Below are 21,637 nucleotides of genomic sequence, written 5' to 3'. Positions count from 1 at the left end.
TAAATACTTTGCATGCTTGTGACCTTAGCTGGCTTTTAGATAACAAAATTCTGGAACCTCACATGAAGGGTGAGATGTGTTGTGTGCTGTACTCTCTGATCTCTGTGTTCAGTGGCCAGATTCAGTTTGATTTGAATGTGTCCAGGATTTCACCCTGAAACCCCAGGCCAAGGAGGCCATTGGGAAGCTGTAAAATGCAGCTCGAAGTTTCATGAATAATTCTTTCTGAAGTGAATGCTGGCAGTCCTGGGATGGGACTGCTCCCATAGCAAAGATTACTTATGCAGGATATAAAATCTTGCTTAGACTAGATCTGTGAGACTGGGCTTATAACTCCACCATGACCCGATCTTGCTGAACAGTCTATGGGTCAAACTGCCAAAGAAATCTCTGGAAAGATCCCCCATGAGAGGGATAAATACAGTGTGTTCCTACTGCTCCTGGGCTGGATTATTTCTGGGTTAACCCCACCCCTGACTCCAGAAAAGCTGTGGGGAGAGGTGGAATCAGCCTTGGCCTCATCTTTGGGTACCAGTTTGGGAGACAGCTTGCATTCACTTACTCCCATACTTGTGGATTATAATCTTGATTTAGTATATGAAAGGAAGGGATACTCATTCCCCCCTTCACCTTTTAGTGAACAGGTTGCCTGTGATTTACAGTGTTACGTCAGCAATGTGGTCATGTGTAGAATAGTAAAGTGACTGTCCTTACAACAATTTCTCTTCTGTCTCCCTCAGGAATCCAGGAAACAGTACTATACCTTCTGCAGAAATACAGCATTGATTATAACAGTGTTCTGGAGCTTGCTTTTGGTGTTAGTGATGTCAGTACATCAGGAGGTGTTATAAACAAGTAAATTAAATAAAACAAAACATGGTGTATTTTCATCCTTCTGATTTGTAGAAGGAAAATGTAGATGGAAATCATTCAGCTCAGCCTATGTAGGTGGCTTTGCATTCAGTTTACAAGCCATAATCAAGCCTTATTCAATCCAAGTCTGAGTGATCTTGAATTGCTTAAACCAATTATTAATTCATATTTTTTATTTAGAAATATCATTGTGGCATGTCTTTTTTTTTTTTCTTTATTTCCCTGTACAAAAACAAATGTATAAGTGTAAAGCTACATGGAGTCATCAGGCAACAGACATATGCTTTCCTGTGCTCTCCACAGGGCTTGCAGGTTCAAACACAACCTGCCTGAATCATAAGAACTTTAATTGAGTAGATAAAGAGGTCCTCATAATTATAAACTGCAGTAGGTATAACAAGAGGCTAAATACATAGCTGTGGTTTTAATTAGCTGGTGCTTCAAATTAGTAATTGTGGTTTCACTCAGAAATCAGTGACTTTATACACTGTTAAAGCCTCATCACTGTGCAGTTCATTCCTCATTATATCTCTCGGTGTGAAGCTTTCAATACAACATCATGCTGAGCTAAAAAGGCAAAAGTTGTAGCTATTTGGTTATCTTCCAAGTGCAGTGGAGCTCTATGGAGATTTAATTCATTCTTGCCAGAGATAGGAGAATTAACTGTTCTTTGTTACAGCTGTAATATGTGTGTTTGTATGTAAGCATCTGTACATACAGGCTGTGTGTTGGATGTGTGCATGTATGGCCAGGATCTATCAGGGAGATAGTGCTTACTGCAGATAACATCAGGGCATGCACCGAATCTGCTATTCAAATTGTCATCTGGAATTCGGCAGCTAATTAACTGACACAAAGCAGAGCCAAAAGCCTTGTAACAAATCAGATGCGGGTTGAAAGCACAGAAGTGTCCCTTAATGCTTGTCACATGAGAGGTTGTCAGTGCAAGTTGAAGTATGCATCTTTTCCTTTCCTCTTTCCTTTGCTATTTTTCCCTCTCCTTCAGGGTTTTAATTATATCTCTTCCCTCAGAGGAGCAGGAGGTAGTTTGCAGAGCCAAGAGACCAAAGTACTTCAGTGCTATTCAGGGGAGAAGTGAGTGTGGTCTCTCAGCCTGTCATCTAGGTCTGGCAGGTGCACAAAGTAAGCTGACACACAGATAAGTGCCACTCACCATTGCTACCCTGAGAAGCTAGATCCTTTTCTGTGTTTGTGTGTAGAGTTATCTGATACTGGAATCAACCATCCTAAAATCTCTTCCAGCAGCCTGCTGCTACAAAAACACTTCTTAACCCCTCCTTGACATCTACAATGAAGCCGTACATAAATTTTAACAAGAAGTGGGACAGAATTAGGTGGTCTAAATCACACAAGGCTGAACTGGGATGGATGTTTAGTGTAATGGATTTGTAGATGTTGCTGTGCTTCCTTGCCTTCACATTTGCTTTCCCTGCACAGACACATGCTTTGTGGGCACACGTTTGTGTGTGTGTGTGCAGGTGCACAGGTGTTTACAGACTGTTAGTACAAGGATGTCAGAATGTATTTTATTCTTCTGCATAATGCTCTGTTAATTTGTAAACAATATTTGCATTGTTTCATTGAAACACTTTCCAATGGGCATGTCCTACTGCCCAATTTTGTGTAGTTTTATGGTTCCGTATTTAAATTTGGGAAAATTATTCAGTGGCTGTTTCTTTCAGAATTATCCTCGGGAGTTGCATTATTTCTGATGTTTTGTTGTCATTACTGATAGTAATAAACGTGTAACAAAATTATGGGGAAAATAATGTGTTGTCATTTTTATCTTTCTTCAGTCACTATGAGCAAGACCGGAGTGCACTTAAGAGGAAGGAATGGGAGAGGAGAAACCAGGAAGTCCAGCAAGATGAAGATCTCTTTGCTTCAGGTTTTAACCTCTTTGGGGAGCCCTACAAGGTAAATTACATTGTTATGTTCTGCATTTTCAGAATGTCTTATACAAATACAAATAAAGCTTCTCATCACCTCTAAGAAATTGAAGTATTGCATCTGCCTTGGTGCTTACACTCTTGAATACACTGATTATCCAAATCAGCATATGGCACCAGACCAAACTGAATGTGCTGCCCAGGTTGCTTTGGCAAAATGAGGAATTTTGGTTACAGTCCAGCTTAAGATTTCTTCCTCTAAACACACAGCAAAGTCCTGCAGTAGAAGTATGTGCAGCTGATATTTCTACAAGTGGGTTTGTACCTACAAAGCTAGCACTAAGTTATTTTATTTTTAAGAAGAAAATATAACTGAGTTGTTAAAACCAATGTCCTCTCTATAAATAAAGAGTCCATAATCTCTCTTGTGCAATCATAACCATCCAAAGAAGTCTTTTGGGAGACTGAATCTTTGGGGAGCATAACAAGGTTATGAAAGGGACTTTTGTTACAAGTCCTATTCTCTCTAAGGAGCTTTGCTGCCTGAGATTTTCATCACCAAGGGATGTCCCCCTTTATGATTTCTGCTGCTTTGATTTTCAGTAAGACATTCCCTAAAGAATTCATCAGAATGTAAATTTCCATCTCTCTTTCTCCTCCCAATCAGTGACATCCATTGAAAGGCTACCACTTCATCTTTCCATTTTACATTGTTAGTAGCTGTAAGGGAGGATGAGGGCTCTTTGAAAATCACCCAAAAAGGAGGAGAAAAGACTGTCATTATTATCAAATGGTGTCTAATAATTGTAGACCACAAAACTGTGACGGATGCACTCGACTTCAGGCTGTACTTTGGTTCAGGCTGGCTGAGGAGCAACAGGCCTTTCTTCCTTGGCGTGAACTTGCCAGCTGGAAAGCCCCTGGCTCATGTTCAAGGGAGTGAAGGTATCTTGACAGGTATTTTAAAAGGTGGTTTTGAAACCCAAAAGCGGAAGATAACCAAAGTACAGAACAAGATATCAAAGCTAAAGTGAAGACATCCATCTTGTCTATTCTGTTGATTAGCAGCCAACTACTTTACCCTGTAAATACTGCCACCAGAATGGGCCCAATTTGGTCTCTCCCTGAAGTGCAGCTGGACTGCACCCCAGGTGGCCCTCTGCTTGAGCTGGGATGCTTCTCAGGGGTAAAGATTCCTTCCTTACCCAAGGCAGAAAGATCCCTTACCCGTGACAGATAGTTGGTAGGTGATTGATACCATGATAAATTAATTCTGTGGAACATTACCAGTCCATGTAGCTAATCAATATTATTGTAAATAATATTGTATGGATAATTCCATTAGACTAATGCAAATGGTCATTTGGATTTCAGGAAGTAGACCAGTATGCAAAACAGTGCAAAATTTTGTGTCAAGAACTAAAATCATACACCACCAATATCTATTGTATAATAAGCATGACAGTATCTGATTTTAGATCTGGTTAGTGTGTATGTATTTACACCAAGTGTACACAGAGCATGTGTTGTTTTTTTTCTTTCAAAAATTGAAGAACTAAAAAGCAAAAATTTAGCCAATTATCCTGGTGGTCTTTCTGGGCAATTTTCTTTTAATTCCTTTTCACCTACTTGGCAGAGAAGTTTGTAAACTTTGTGTGATTAAGCAAAACATAATACATTACCTCCATAAAAAAAGCATTATAATTATAAATTGTGAAAGATAAAAATTGAGAGGAAATTGCATGCAAAAATAGTTAAATAGCTAGTAGTTAAATCTGTCTTAAATTTGAAAAAACAGGTAGCAAAACTGAATAGGAAAGCTAGGTCTTGCCTACACTTTACACTATGAGGAAAAAAGGGATAAAGTGATAGACCACTATTTCCTTTTTAAGTTCTGCATTGCTAAGACCCAGCCACAGTATAGTTTCCTAGGCACTAATAAAAGCTGAATCTAACTCTTAGTGGATATGTAGTGATTTGTATTCTTAAATAAGTGCAAAACTAAATTTAGGGTTTTGTTTGCATTTATTCTAAAACAAAATGAAGAGACCCTGACGTGAGAACAAATATCCTGCACGTGCAGTTTGAATTTCTTCTCTGAGACGAACAGATGTTTCTGTGTTCATGAGACTCGAGGCCTTGCGCGCACAAGAAGCTGAACTTGTTTCTTCTGGTCACACTCAGGGGGAGCAGAGTGAGGTAAAACACTGCCCAGCAAAGTGTTTTGGCCTGTGATGGGCACAAGGTCCCCATCCTCACTGGGCTGGCTCTGCTAATGAGCGTCAGCTCTCGGTACAGCTGGTACATTTCTGAAAGATCTGGGGGCATGAGCTAGCATGGAGACTGCAGTGACAAAGAAGAGGTTGGGAATAGCAGGTCTCAGGAAATCGGAAACATCTCTTTTCTCTTTCTTTTATTCCCAGACCTACTGTCCTTACTTGTTTATCATTTCTTCCTCATTTGCTTCAGCAGTATCCAGAGGAGGGACTGTCAGGGTAGGGAATACCACCACTGCTGTTACTGAAGTTTTAAAGACTGAACAATTGGCAGCTGTTTGAAGATTGCACTAAGGTTGGGGATATTAAAAGTTATACAAAGACAGGAGCTCAGATTTTCTCATGGAGCCTACTGCCATTGTGTATCATGAGATGTGTGGAGTGTCTGCCTTCATCTGTCGTTTCTCTGCTCTAGCCTAGCTGTTACAGCCTCTTTCTTTCCCTCTGTCAAATAAAACATAGGTGTTCATTATAGTTTTGGACAAATGTGTGTTTCTACATTGATTCTTTGTAGTTTATGTGTGTGTGCACTTACATGAAAAGAGATACTTATTTCTGTGGGTGTATAAAATATATTTTTCCATGCTTGTTAAAAGATAAACATCTCCTTTTGAAGCTCCACTGTCTCATGTAGGAAAACAACACCTTTGACAAAGCAATGACATCCAGCATTATTTTGGGAAGGTCAGGCAGCAAGGGCTGTGTTGCTCTTTAATGCATGTGGGTTGCAGGTCCTGCCTTCGAACCCTGGTGCAACCTGCTCATGCTTGATTTTGCAGAAGGGATCAGAGAAGGGCCTGCAGTGTAACAGCAACAGACATTTGAAAAAGCAATATTGGAGTTTTCCTGAGAGAAACTGTAATTTTACTACTGAATTGTTGATATCTTTTAATGTTTTGAATTAGTTAAGAGTTTCAGAGATGAGTATTTTAAAAGAAAACAGTAGGAGTATTTTTGCTACTTTTCAAAGGAATTGCCTCAGAGGAGTTTAACTTAAGAAAGAGAACCCAGTGGGCATCATTTCCATTGCGGAGCCTTTGGTGAACATTAAATCGTTTCTCTTTTTCAGGTAAAGTCCCTCCATGCTTTTCAAGCTTAGCATAAAAAAGATCTCAGCTTCTAATCTGTGGAGGTTAGTTTAACTATGAGGCATAAGGAAGTGAATGAATTATGAAACCTCAAGTTTCACGCAAATTTTCACAAAACACTTGTAAATGGGGCCTATAAGTTTGAGTGCTTTAGTTCTTTTCTTTGAAAAACTATAATGCAATAGCTAGCTAGCAAATTAGTCTTCCAGTAGGATTCTATTACAGATAGCTTTTGAAAGAAATAGAAGCAAATGCAGGAAGATGTGCATTTCCTAAATTAACAGAAGCCTAGAATGAGGGGGAATGCTACTAGCCATGAGTCATAAACCAGGCATATAATTTATGCCTTGGAATACTGAAAATGCTGCATTTCCTTGATAGCAACAAAATTGTGATTCAGCATGCTGTTCAAAAAATAAGATGTACAGCGGTTTTCTTTAAGAAATCAGCCAATTATCTGGAATATGAAGGTAGAAATTGTCCCCAGTCTGGAAGTAACAAAGAGCAAGCAGAAATTATGACTGGATTTTGTGTTTCTCTTGCTGGTATCCAGGCTTGTCAAGAATTCTGTGCTTCTCGTGAAAGCCCTGAATTTGTTGTGGAAATAAAGTAAAAACATTAATGTTATGCCTTATGTCTTAAATGCAGATAGAACAGTGCACTACATGCCTGAGCTCATTCAGGTTGTAATGCCCAAGTCTGGTCTTAGTTGTGTGTGCTCTAGTTTTATTTAAGCGTAAGCCAAATTACCATTCATAATGGTTTTTTTGCTTTGCAGTCTGGTCCAGAGGCTGCTGAAAAGGGTAATTATCCTTCCATTGACTTCAATAGCCATTGGATATGAGCTTTAGTGTACTTAAAATACACTAAGGGTGTTTAAAATAATTTAATCTCCATGGCTTTCAGTAAATATATTTTTATTAATGTTCCCAGTAAGAGACTATGAATAATAATACCTAACATTTATACAATGTCTTTTATCCCCAGGATGTGAACATTAGGCATAAAAAAGAGTTAATATCAAGCAAGGTTATATTTATCATCATGTGACATGTAAAAGAAAATAAGTTGAGAGAATTAGGTACCTCCAACATAAAATTATAGAAAAGATCTACTTTCAAATTAAAATATTTTCTCTGTGAGGATCTAGACAAGCCATGTAGTGTGCTGGGATGCTGGTGTTACAGTGATGATTTGTTGTCAGTACCTTTTTTTTTTTTTTTTTTTTTTTTTAAATTGTGCGTTCTGGAAAGTAAGCTAAATGCACCCTGGAAGTGCAGCTGAACCACAGAGGTGAAGGTTGGTGGTCAGGCTCTTTTTGATAATGTTATTTCCCATGTTCTATCCCATAAGGAGTTAAAGTGTTTGGGCAAGGAGGAAACAGAACAAGTATGTAAGTGTTTAGACTTCGAATCATAATTCCTGCTGGGCCCTTAAGCACAATGGAATCTCCTTGTTTTAAATTTGGGGGTTGAACAGAGAGAGCCTGGTTTTGGCTGCTGCCCAAACAGCTCATTGTGCAACTCAGTTGAAGGAGACTGCTCATATACAAAGAGCTTATTCTTGGCTTAGCTAGAATATAATTTTTGCCACTAAAATGACCAACCTAGGGACTTAGTTAGTGAACAAAAGTGATTCGTGGTTCTCCACAACTGGGATTATTAACTGTGTCACTTAGGAGCACAGGCAAAATGTATAGAGACGGGAACAACATTGAACAGTTAATTTTTAAATCACTGCCTCAGTGCAGTGCTAATATATGTTACAATCCCTGAGAATGAGCAAAAGGAAATTTGCATTTATTATCTTCTTTTTTTTTAACATTTTTTATGGCATGTTCAGTACTCTTCTCATCCTCTGACTAGTTCAGCAGTGGGTAATATAAGTAGATATTTCAGGAGAAATCCATGCATGAATTTTTTTCATCACTCAGACTTCTCCTTAATACTTGAGGAAAATGGGATCAGGGGCCCAGTAGGATCCCTCACCAAGGACTGTGACGCTCTCTAACCAAGCACAAGCTCATAATGCTAATTTTCCCTGTCTTTATGGCATGATGTTAAGGCACCATTGGACTGTGGCACTCTTTGTTTTATTGAGTGAAAAAACACCTCCAAACAGAAGTAGAGCTGGCTGTATCATGACATAACTTTGTCATTTAATTCCAGATTGTAGAAACGAACCATCTGCTTGAACAGGAACTGTAGTTTGGCTGTTTTTATCCTTTGAGTCTTGTAAAGCCGTAAGCATGGGGAATAAGATGTTTTAGTTCTCTGCTGGTCATTTCAGTGGAACAGAAAGGTCAGTAGGAAGGCTGGTGTTTTGGGTCTCTGTGGGGTGAGTTAGAATAGGAAGAGAAAGGAAATCAGCTGTGTATTAATTATAGCTTCCAGCTTATTTGTCCAGCTTTTTACAAGTGAAAGGGAAAAGGAAAAAGAAACTTCATGCTTCAAAAGGAAAAGTATAATAGCAGTGAAACAAAGATGAGTCAGTATTTATTTAATAACTACTGGAAATCAAAGAAAATCAGGATTAAGAAATACAACCAGCCTACAGACAGCGGAAGAGTCCCGATGCTTAAGAATGTGGCAATCATGTCTGTTTATGTTCTATGAGAAAACATTTTTGTATGATCTTTTACTTGAACCTATCATTGCGTTTGGTAGAAGCTTTTTCTTCTCTGGATTCAGATGGTAGATACTTCAGGTCAAACTGTACTTTCTGTGGAAAAGTAATTGAAGTAAAACTGGAGTGAAGAGTTTGGTGCTCTTACAGACTACCCAGCTTCTATTTATGACTGTGGGTCAAGGGGCTGATAGAGCAATAACATACTTACATCAACTTGTCTGATTGCAATTCAAATGTTCAGTAGCCAGTAATTGTACGTTCTCGTTTTGCACAATATGAAATGTAAAAGCCCAACATCTCAGACGTAAACCCAGCTTATTTTGCGCCTAACATCCATAACTGATGCAATTTAAACACTTCTCTGAGAGCATATTTAAGAAAATGGGAAGCAGTAGACAAGTGTTACTGATGCAAGCCTGTTTCAAGAGGTTCTTTGAACACAGTTATTGATAGGTTTGTCTTACATAACATATGCAAAATGTAATTGAAATTTAATTAAATGTCAGCATGACACCATTAAACAGCTAACATTTGCCATCTTCTAAGACAACTATTCTGAGCAGTAACTTGTAAATCAGGAATTTACTCACGCTTTTCTTGTCTTTTTTTTTTTTTGATATTTTAGACAAATAAAGGCGATGCCCTTGCAAACCGTGTCCAGAACACATTGGGAAATTATGATGAGATGAAGGATCTGTTAACCAACCACTCCAACCAGAGCCACCTTGTAGGAATCCCAAAGAATTCTGTCCCACAGACACCCATTGACAAAAATGAACAGAACTTTTTCCCAGAACCGAGAAACAGGATGATCCCATCTCATCAGATCAGCGGTAACACATCAACATCAATGCCTCCGCCTTCTTCATTGTCATCTAATTCTACTTTGCTACACAGTCACCAGAGCAGCAGGAAGTCGAGGACAGACTGGTCACGCAGTGGTCACAACTCTAGTGGGGCCCAACCAAGCCAATCCAGTGGTCAGCAGAGTCGGACAAAGCACAGCTCTTCTCATGACCAGTCACAGGGCAGGTATGAAGATCTCTATAATTGCCAGAGTGAACAGCATAAAAGTGGGGGAACTGAGGAAGCAAATCCTATGGCAACATCTTCACATTCAAGGAGGCACACTCATGCAAAGTCAGCACCTGGAGAACACACTTACAAAGAAAACAGTCATTCGAAGTCACCCACAGAGCTTGAGTTTGTAGGCCATGGTCCGGGATCTCCACTTCCTTCCACTTCTTTGTTAACTGCAAACAATGGTCTTTCGACTCAGAATTTCCCACCAGGACTTCACTGTAAAAACAGCATGGTCCAGCAAAAGCCTACAGCTTATGTCAGGCCTATGGACGGTCAGGACCAGGTACCCAATGACTCACCTGAACTGAAACCCCCAATAGAAATTGAGAGTGGATATGGAAATCAGTCCTTTGGAACACTGCTGGAAGGAAAAGTGAACACACCTAGTTCGAAGAACAAAGTACCAAAGCTCAACATTCCTCCTGTTAGTGAAGTAAGTGGTTTAAAATATCTTCTCTCTAGTACTGCTTGAGTATTACATTCACTAAATATTTTTCTCTAGAAATACGCAGTTGCATTCCCTGGAATTACAGTGTAAAACATTCCTTCTTCTAGAATGTGCATGACTTCTTTCGGCAGTTTGTTGTGATAGTCCCAGTAGCGATATTTAAAGTAGTTTTTAAAGCACAGTTTGGAACACTAACATTTCTGGTTTATGATTAATATTAAAAGGCTAGATCTCTGTTGGGTGTAATATATGTATACCAGCTATACTGGTTCTGGACAGGGAACTCTTAATATCTCAGTTCATCTGCAATTTTCACTCTTGAATTCTCAGTTAGGAGGTAGTTTGATAGACAGATAGCTGTTTTAAACTCTAAGGAAAAATGGCAGTGTTCAAATTTCAGTGGTACTAAACCGTCCTTCCAGTAAGGAGTTTATTTGCAGAGTTTGCTAAATTCTTTTTTTTTTTTCTTTTTATTGGAATTAATGTGACTTAAATTGTGAATAATGCTTATGAAAATGTGTCCCATTGAAGCTTTTATGCATTTTGAAGAGCTCTTAATACTGGGATGCAGTCCCAATCTCTGCAACCAACAGTTTAAGCTGTTGAATTTTGTATTGCTGGTCAGTACAGTAGTCCTGTGAGGAACATTTTAGTTGGTTCATATTTGTGTCCATTCCAAGCACAAATGTATAATAAGGATACAGATTGAACTATTTGTACTCTATATATTTTTTCTCTTAGCCTGAGTTTCTCTAAACCAGTAACCTTTGCAAGGTAGGTGTACAGTGTACATATGAGCAGAATTGCAGGATGTGTTTTTTATAGCTTTCTGTTTTCCCAAAAATATTTCCCTGCTTGGTAATATTTTTGTCCTAGGAATGAGGAGCAATGCATTCTTAAACCACTTTATTAGAAAAGGTCAGCTTTTTCTATTGGAATAATTGTTTCAAGCCAATAATTTGTTTGACTATTTAAAAACTTGATGTTATTTATTAACATTCCAGGCAGCAACAAAGACTGATGTGTTTTGCAGTAGAGCTTGGAATAATTTTCTGGGAACCGCATCTGAAAACAGTAAAAGGCCTATTTATATCAAGTGGAAGCTGAGGGTTGCTTGCAGATGGTGTTTTATTAGAAAATGTATTTGTTAATAAACGTAGCTTTCTGCAAGATTACTTTACAGATGTTTCTGTTTATTTTTACCTTGGGTTAAAAATCTGCTGGTGTAGATGACTTCAGAGTCTGCTGCGATTTGTCGCTAGCATTGTTTGGCAAGTAAATAATTGCATGCAAAGGAAATAATGATGTTGCAAAAGCAAATACTTTTTTTCACTCTTGCCATCTATTAATGCTGTGAGTCAATAGAGGCACTTTAAACTGCAGCATTAATGCGAAGTATTTTTGGAAATAAAATGTACCTTTTGCAGTTTGTGTCAACTGTTAAGAATGCATTTTTAATTTCTTTATTTTTGAGTGAAATCCGGGCACTATGAAATCTATTGAGTTGTTAGCAGTGTTGTTTGGGCGCAGAATTTCACCCACACTCTTCTTGCATACCTCTAGGAACCTCTGAGGTGAACGGTTGTGCTTGGAAAGATTCCTAGTTTGCAAAGATGAAAAATTGCATTATGAATTTGTTGCTACTTCAGTTTATGTCCTGTATAGTGAAAAGTATAGGTGTATAATTAATTTCATTTATATTCAGATAAACAGTAAACTCTAGGCAATTTAGAAATGAACATAGATAATAATCTTAAAGCAGTCTGCATTTTGAGAGTGAATAATAATTTGAAGAGGGAAAGAAAACCCAAAGCTTTGACAAAATAACTTTCCTTTCTGAGACAGAACACAGGACAATAGCCAGACTGATGGATCTTTTACAGGCAAATCTCTTCCTGAGTTTGGAGGGTTGGATTTTTTTGCCCGTGTCAGAAGTGTGAACTTTGGCCCTCTGTGTTTTTCCACAGATGTGTATCCTGAATTTGATTTACCTTGCATTTAGCTATAAAACTCCTTCCAATCCAACATTGTAGATAACTGGTTTAGTTTAAGCTTAATCAGAACTGACAGTGCACACCTGTGAAACCCATAACCTTTTCAGAATGACTGCAGTGAGTGGCTCCGTTGTAATCTTTATACAATTGATGTGGAGGCTTACGATCCTTTGGTGGTGCTTATCAATTTATGAACCTTCCCAAGCCACTTCGAGCCATAGTGATCTGCTTGAAACAATTTTGCTCCTACTCCACAGGTTTCCATCATAACACTGTTCCAGGTGCTGGTGGTGATCTTCTCCAAGCTAGCAGTAGGAGAGTTACTTTTTTGGGGCATTTCTCCATGATTTGTTCTGTGGTTTTCCTGTATATCCGAGTCTGTTTTTTCAAGTTGCTGACTGTATGCAGATAAATGGCACACCAAAAGGTTCATAGTGATTCTCTCAAAATTTTGCTTGCTCTTAAAATGAGGAATTCTGTAAAGAAGTAAAATTCTTAGGTGATGGTCCTGCAATAATGGCACCCATTAGGGCATGCAGTGTTGGAAAAGAAAAAGACAGTTCTTGCTATCTTATGGAGAGACAATGGAATAAGTAACCAAATATTTGAAGAAGCAGATTTAAAAGAAGTGCTCAGACTGATGTGGAAATATGGTGTCATTTATCACAGCTTAATGGAATAGGATGTTGAGTGCCCTGGAAGCATTCTGCCATGTGTAAGGAAGTGATCAATTTTATAACATAATTTGTGTCACTTGAGGTGTTGCTCTAAGAATCTTTGCTCGTTTGCTGGGCCCAATTCTGCCATCAGAGGTGCCCATCCATCTTTCAGCTCCTCTGCAGCAGACAACATTGTTAATGCCTTGCTGCTGGCGTGTCTCTGCCGGGCGATGGATCGTGGGTTAGTGATTTCCGAGGTCATAGAGATTCACAGTAAGTTCACAGAGACCCACCAGGTTGGGTCAGGAGGTAGAGTTAGCAGCTCTTACACACCTGTGGACTAATCCTTGCCTCTTGAGTGGGTGCTGCTGTGTGATTTCCAGACCTTGGCTCACCCCCTCAGAGCCTGTGCAGACCTGACTGCACCATGCGTGGCCATTTCTGGTAGAGAAATAGAGGTACCAGAGCTTCTGTAGATTTTTAGTTATATCATGGAAGTTTTTCTTTGTGCTTTTGTGATCCTATTGATTTCTTTTACCTTTTTGCTTTGTTTTTCATATCAGTACTGTTTTCTAAGGGTGAAGGTAAAACATTTCATGGTTCAGTGCCTTGAGCAAAACCCAGTGTAACCACTAGTGCCCAGGCCTGGCAGCCCCCGAGGTTCAGAAGTTGTGGAGCAGATCTTTATGAACTGGGAAGCCATAGGGCTATTGTGTGAATTCCTGAGGCACATGAAGAAATGCACCAGATCTCATGACATGGAGTTGATAGCAATGGCCTTGGAGCTAAAACTGGGAGAGAAAATGATAGAAAGCCTCAAGCTGCAAATGTTATTTCCTGTTCCCTTCCTATTGACTCTCGTCTCTTCGGTATGTATTACATGCATACTTACATGCACACATGTATATGTTAATTTTGAGATTGCATTTAACATGTGATAAATTGTGGCAAGCCTGGAATACTTCACAGAGCTTTTGTATTATGCAGAATTCCACCTACTTAAATCCTATGATGGCAGATGATTGTTACTTACCACTTGAAGAGAGCTGCATAGTTAAATCCTATGCATTTCTTAAAAAAAGTAGATGTTAGAGACCACAATAACAGCTGATCCTCTCTCTGCTGCTTTAAAATCCAGAATCTTGATACATGTATGTATATTTAAACCTCTAGGAATCAGATGCTTACAAATTATTTCAAATTTACTAACGCAGCAGGTGACAGCTGAAAGCAAGCCTGTGCTTTTCAGACTGGGCTCAAGCACAAATTACTGAGAGCACTGAGTAAAGCAGAGGGTTTTAAGGTCTGTGGGAACATCAGAAGCTGCATTCCTGGAAAACCTTACGCCCAGTTCCCCAGAACAATGCATGGATTTCCAGTAAATGTTTAGGGATGGGGAATCAAGAGCAATTGAGATGATTTTTGATTCTCAAGGCAAAGTTTTTAAAGCTCACTACAGAATTGGCCTCATGTTCCTGCAAAGTAGCAAATGCTCATGTATGAAATTTTCCCAAAAATACAAAGCTAGGAGCAAAGCCAAAAGGCCTACGACATCTATGTCACCACCCACTTAAGGCATAAAAAATTGAGAACTTCTATTTTCACTTTACTTCTAGGAAAATATTTTGACGGGTTCAGTATACTGCAAAGTGATAAGCTTCTGTTACGTGTTTCAAATCATTCTGTTATCGCTGCATGTATTGATTTGCTCGGTGCTTTCTGAGCTAGCTATAAAAAAGGCTGTTCTCCTTCTGCATTAAAGAGCAAGAAAAATTGACAGGTAGATAACCATATTGATTGAACCTAAATAGTAAATGCAAGAGGCTTATATATGACTTATAAAACTCTTTGGAGGAACCAAAGCCAGCATAATATCTTTTTTTTTTTTTTAATTAAATAGAAAGTAGATGCCTTTAACCAGCCCCACCCCTTTTTGATATACATGCTACTCTAGTTGCCAACTGTAGTACATTACCATAGTTCTGGGCAAATCACTTTTTTCAAATGCCAGCTTCAGCTGTCCCCCAGACTTTGAGCTTGGAAGAAGAATGGACTGAATCACGCATTAAGATGAAATCCCTTTGCTTGGTTCATATTTCAAAAGTCTGAGGCCAGAAACAAACCCAAAGAGCAGTATTTCTTGCAGTATTAGAGGTTACAGCCATATGTTTTTAATTTGTAAATACTGTGAGAAGTAATGTTCTTATGATACTTCTAAATGAAGACCATATGACACCACTCGACTGAAGACTTCTTATTGTGGCCTTTTGAAGGCTACTGTCCAATGGTCTGGACAATGGCTAGCAAAGCTGTTTTGCAGGGACAGCAGGAGGACAGCTTGTCTATTTTAAATCAAACATAAATAAGCATATTTAGGGCCTGATTTTGAACCACTGTGACCAGTGGGATGTTTGCATTTCAGAACAGGGCACTTAGAGTCGCTTGAATAAGTGTGGCTAAAAGAACTGACCATGTGTGTTTGGTTTGGAGAAAGAAGGGTTAGGTTGCTTCTTTCCCATTGTGCATTTGTTAGTGGGTTTTTGTTTTGTAAGCTACTCCTAATTTTGACTTGCTGTGAGGAAGAAAAAAAGTCTGAGTGAAGTTAGAGTTAACTCTGTGAAGAGTCAGACCTGTGGTGTCTTGAAGAGTGATTTATTTTTTTTAAAAACCTTTTTGAAATTCCCAGTACCAGAGTAATTGCTTGTCTCATTTGGTGTCTTATGAAATGTCACAAAGTAAAATGACCTCAAAGGCTTTGGGGAGAACAGTAGAAGTATTTGTTTGGCTTGAGCAAAGATGTGAAGGCATCATTCAAAGGCTGCAGGGGGACTGTAGGGTGTCATATTCATAACTTTGGTAATAAATTTGGTGTATGACTATGGAAGAGTCACTTTTTTAAGGAAAATATCACAAGCTGTGTAAAACCAGCATTAAGTCTTGTGTTATCTTAATGTTGACTGTTAATGTACCTTTTGAATAATAACCAGGAGTTGGTAGAGCTAATTTTTCAGCACCTTGTATCCATCCATCTGACATGCAAATGCATAAGGAAGGATGTTCTTGGATCTTGGTAGTCTGCTTAGTTGTCAGCTAACAAGGGCATTCTTTTAGGACCAACCTAGCAGGTGGAACAAAGTTGAAGCCTTTACACTATTTTTTTAATACTTTTCTGGAACATAACCTACTTTAATAAAAAAACTCTCTCTGAACAGTGAAATAAGCAATGCTCATGTAAGAAAAGATGGAAAAATGCCATTTTCATGTATTTGAATGTTTCATGATGTGTGTTTTCACTCTGGGCTGTGATCAGCCCTCAAGTGAACAGAATGCATGCTTCTTTCTGAGGACAGGATGGGCAGATACTCAGGTATCAGCATTTGGCCTTCTGTACTACAATGAATGGCCATTTGTATACTTTACCTTAATCTATGTTAAATTTTATTTTATCTGATGCAACCTCTAAAGTAACACACAGCTACTTTGAAAAAAAACCTACCTACATATTCACTGCTCATTCCTGTCATAACTTTCAGATATTTTTTTCACAAGCCTTATTCTTCATAGAGAAGCTAAGGTTTTAAATAGTCTGAGAACACCGAAGTCACATGTTTTTTCAAGTGCAGGCAGGAGAGTGTGCACACATTTCTGCATGGGCAGTGACAGCTGTTGTGAGTCATTACTGGGACTGAACCTGGGGCTTCTCAGGACAGCTTCTGCTTCTTGAACAAGAGCAGGGACTCTCCCTAGAAGCTATAATTTACTTTCTCTCAGTGCCGCTCATTTGGTGAATATGATGAAAACATTGCATCCAAGACACACCTGTTAAATGTGTAAAAAGAAGCATAAAGAAAATCAGTGGGTGTAAATGCAGACTTGGAGAAGAAAGTTTTAATCCTGATGAAAATGTTAGTCAAGTAGAAAATTAGACTGTGGTATCTGGTAGGTGCAGATCAGTAAGGAGCAACTGGAATGCTCTCTTGCAAATGCCAGGAATCCGGACAGCTGAATGGTGTAGAATGTGATTGGGTATTGTAGACAGAGTAGGAAATCAAACATAAAACTTCAAATGTTACATGAGCAGTTGAGACAGAAATACAGCTAGCGAAAGGCAAAGGAGGAGGGACAGCACCATATCTTAGAAGATGAGTGAAGATTTACAGAGAATATTGCAATAGATAAAACCCAGGAAAATAATCAGAAGAAATGCTTACATAGGTGAGGAGGACACAAAGGAGATGTAGGTGTGATGTGAACATACAGTGCATTCTGATTTGTCTTTCAGTAGGAACATGCTGACCATAGAGCAGAGGATGTACAGTGGGTGTAAGCACAGCGAAACTGGACTCACCTTATGGGAGAGAGGAACTACAGTACTCAGGTGTGGTCACCTTTCTGGTGGAGATCACAAGAACAGAAGTGCTTAACTGCTCTTAAGCTGATCAGACTCCATCTCATGAAAAGCTGGATCAATACTCAGGTCACTGCTCCCTGGTCCCAGGCAGCCTCTCCTGCTTTCTCTCCCGAATTCTCACAGGTGTGAGGTGCTTACTCACATGCACACCTCAGGGTGTTTTCTGTGCTTCAGTTTGTTGACATGCAGAATTACACTTGGATTTTAAACCATTGCAACAACACAGCATGAATCATTTTTATAACATACCTTCAAAATGTGAAAATCAGAGGAGGTCTTACATGAGCATTTCTGGTGTTATGGCCAGAGCCACCCCACTATAAGCTGTAGTCTCTGATTCAAGTATGGAAAAGCATTTAGGAGCTGCAAGTGAAAACATCATATGGGAATACTTTAATAAAAAAAACCCACAGTGAAAGAAAGTTGAACATAAAACTTGGCAATGCTCCATGAACTGCAGATATAGGTTAGAGTTATTTAGTTGGCAGGAGATTGCTGGTGTATTAGCAATGTTGGGGAAAAAATCTAATTTCTGTATTTTGGCTTGTGCAGTAAAGAAATTCCTCCCACATAAATATGTTCATTTCACCTTCTGGGAAGTAAAGAAAGGAAACTGTAGCTGCAGTCTGTTATTTAATCTTCCTGAAATTAGCATTTGGTGCTCAGGAAGATTGAAAGATTTAATGCCAATGCCTTCCTCAAAAGAAAGAAATGACACACCACATATGCTTTAGCACTGGTTAGACTGTTAAATGGAATTAATCAAAATCCATGTTAAAATATTTCCATGTGTTAATTAGCAACAGTTTGGAACATTAAAATACATATTGGCTTGGGAATAAATTAGTGAAGAAATATCAGATTGAGTTTGTGGGTTTTTAATTGCAACATAATATACTGTGTGTTTTAGAAAGGTAAATGTAAATACACTCCTCTGAAACACTGTGGCAATGTGCATTTAAAAATTGGGCAATGAACCAATCTAAAACAGGCTTTTGTTATGGCAGAGAGATACCATTTCCCATTTTAAAAAAAACATTGGATTGTTCCGTCATATAATAAAGCGAGAGAAAAGCAGTTTAGAAATTCTAAGAGTTTCATCTCAGGCCAAAAGAAATTTTAAAATCTCCCCTTTGAAAATCAGTGTGATGTAGCAAATACCAACACCAGGTCTCCTGTTGTGAGTAGAGAAATTCACTTCTGCCTTTCTCTTCCTGCTGGGTCATTGCAAAGTTTGTTTTCCATTCTCTCATACTGAGTCTTAAGAGCAGCAGAATAGCATAAATTTAGGTAAGTATGTAAATGGAACAAACAGTATTCATACTATTAAATTAGTACACACAAGGCAGGTAGAGAAACCTATTATATCATTATAGATACCAAACTCCTAACTGATAAGAGGCCATGGTTGGCCCACAGAGTATCCATTCCTTTTCCGAGGGAGGGAATGACTGTTCTTTTTCACGACAAAAGAGCATATAGAAACCACCTCCAACAGGTTTCTTGGAGTTGCATTTTAGGTTTGATCGCCCACAGTCCCATTAGTGGGGATGATTTTGTGTATGGGCAGTGCAGGAAAGTTAGAAAAGGCATGTGGTGATTTTCATTTTTTCGATGGGTGCTGCTCACCTAGCTATTTGTCCTGTAACACTGAGCTTAAAGAAAAGGTCTTGGGGAGCCAAGGGAGGAAAAGGCAAGATAAGTACAGATTCTGTCACTTTCCAGGCTAATGAGCCTATTTTTGCTTGGATTCACAACGATCTCTGAGAGAAGTCAGCGATCATAGGTCTAAGCCTCAATCCCCATTAATACTGCCAATTAATACTGCCAGTCTAAACATATTTCAGTTGATACATGCTGCTTTCCCTTGCACACGTCAGAATAATTTCCCTTTGTTATATCCCCCAGATGTGTAAACTCGTTGGGTTATGTTTCACTGAACTGCAAGCTGTGATGCTTAAATCCACAAGACAAGCTGGAAATTACTTCTGCTGTTTGTAAATACCCAGGCATCCATTTACATTTGCCAGTATTTTAAATATAAACATTGAGATAATTCTTTCTTAAATATGTTAAAACACTAATATATACTTTGTAAACTTAGAAAATCATAAGGATCCTCAGGTGGCCTGGGGGAGTCAGGATTTGGATTTTCTTACTTACGAGTTCACCCTGAATGAAGGCTTCACATCCTGGTCAGTAACCTTAACTCAGTTTAATCCTTTTTGATGTCAAGAAATCTAACCTTCATGTCACCAGAAACTAGAAACTTCCCCTAAAAATATAATTTGTACTAGCATATGCTACTTACACTTGAACATGGTTAATTTTGAACCTCTCTTTGCATCCAGGAGTAGCTTTCTTAAGCGGCTTCCTTGTGAAGAAAAACTTCACAGTTTATTTTGCATTGGAATAAAGAGAGATTGTAACATCTTTCCTTCCCGCCAACACATGCACTTACACATTGACATGAAATATGGCACAAATTTAGCTAGGGAAATACTAAAAAGGGTACTTTTTATTCCAAACAATTATCCTAGCAGCCACATCATTTGCTCCACAGTCCCGTGATCACGAAGGTCACCATTTAACATGGGTTCATGGCAAGCACCACGCACTGTGGTGTCATGGACCACAAATGGTTTGCAGATCCGAAGTTTGGAAATCAGGGATTTCGAGCTTTGCCAGTATTTCTGAGAGCAAAACTTGGCCATTAAAGTTTCCTGAAGTCTGTGGAGTGACAATAGCCAGTAAGCGGATATACATTGCCTGTGCCAATGGTTAACATTTTTTCGTTGTCATGAATTATTTCTTTCACTACCAGATAGAAAATGACTGGGCAGAGTGGAATGGAGGCAGGGCTGCATTCAGCCAGTTTCTGCATACTGAATACAAAGAAGTATGTTTAAATCCCACTATATTTTACATACAAGTGCTATTGCTTTTTCCCTTCCATGTAGTGATAAACTGGTTCTTGTCAGTTCCTTGACACACAAAATATCCAATTCACTGTGCTAAAGCTAAAGAAAATAAACCAGACTGAGAAGCAGATCCTTCTCTGTGGGGTATCGAGGTGATGGTGAAATACAGCCAGGCTAGACCTGTCCTGCCCTTTTGTGACGGTATTGCTGTGGGTAATCCCAGCAATTCCATATGAGGACTAAGGTTTTCCAATTTTGATTAGAAGAAGTTAAATTGGATCATAAATGATCAGTCTGAATACGACTTATTTAGGACTGAAAGCAAGAGTAGGATGTAGAGAATTATTGCTCTTCAGAGGAGAAGAAAAATTAAAATTTGCAAATGCTGTTTTCGTAAACACGTTTTATTAAGATGTAACTGCACCTGCATTTCATCAAGAAACTTGTTTGCTACAGTTTTTAATATACTTTGATATATTAAATATATTTGATTTATTTTGATAATAATGGGATTTTTTCTGCTTTTATTAGAATTCTACATGCTGTAAGTCCCTAATCCCAAGTATCAGATTCTGTGAGAGATGACCTGTTTACTTATAATTTTCATCCCCCTTTTTCAGAGCCAGTGTTTTAGCTATAATGAAGACTTCAGATAAGCAACCAGGTTTCAGATGCTAAATGGTTTAACTAAATCAGGAATATCCTATTACTATTGACTTTGCTTGGTTGCAAGAGCCAGGTGCTAGAAAGAAAAATACTGCCTTTCTGTTAGCATTTTAGTTTTTCTGAGGAGCACACTTTGCAAACAAATCTGAGCTTCCCCAGTTGCTGGTTTTTGGTTCATTGAGGAGTGGTCTCTGAATATGTGAAATAAAGTTCTTTTGGTTGAAAGGAAAACAAGAGATGTTCTGCAGGGGTGCCAATAACATGCTCCAGCTGCTCTCTGGTGCTCAGGAGGAGTCACACTAGTGCCACACAGCCCCTTCTCCCTCCTCCTTTCCCCCAAGACATGCACCCTGTGTTCTATGGCTTCTTGGCACCGACTCTCTCCTCAGATTGACTTCTGCCATGCTGCATTTCTTACTAGTGGAGATGCAGCTTCCTTCTCTGGCCCTGGGACAGGTAGTGAGTGTCTTGGGATAAATTACTTGTCCTAGTAGTAGAGAAAGGGCACCTGAATTCTACAGCTTCCCTGTAAGAGCCAGAAATGCCTGTATCAGCAGGTGACAGGAATGGAGAGGACTCTGCCTTCTCCTCACCATGGCCTGCACTCTCCAGCTCTTTGAGAAGGGAAAACTTCTGTGAGTGCTAGAGGCAGCTTCCAAAACTAAGCACCTTCAGAGGGA

At 38.9% G+C, this 21,637-nt stretch overlaps 1 protein-coding gene across 8 annotated transcripts in view; it reads left to right on the top strand.

Annotated features, from left to right (window-relative positions):
• The window catches only part of AFF2 (AF4/FMR2 family member 2), a 336,455-nt gene that overhangs the window by 82,862 nt on the left and 231,956 nt on the right, over nucleotides 1-21,637 (top strand). For all 8 annotated transcript variants that reach the window (XM_032124430.1, XM_032124431.1, XM_032124429.1 and 5 more), the window contains exons 2-3: nucleotides 2,691-2,811; nucleotides 9,401-10,291. In XM_032124430.1, coding sequence (XP_031980321.1) covers nucleotides 2,691-2,811; nucleotides 9,401-10,291 — 1,012 coding nt within the window. The remainder of the gene's footprint in view (nucleotides 1-2,690; nucleotides 2,812-9,400; nucleotides 10,292-21,637) is intronic.

Source organism: Corvus moneduloides, chromosome 14 (assembly GCF_009650955.1).
Source record: "Corvus moneduloides isolate bCorMon1 chromosome 14, bCorMon1.pri, whole genome shotgun sequence".
NCBI lineage: Eukaryota > Metazoa > Chordata > Aves > Passeriformes > Corvidae > Corvus > Corvus moneduloides.
Note: the sequence above shows the minus strand (reverse complement) of the source record. Positions and strands in the feature narration are given on the sequence as shown.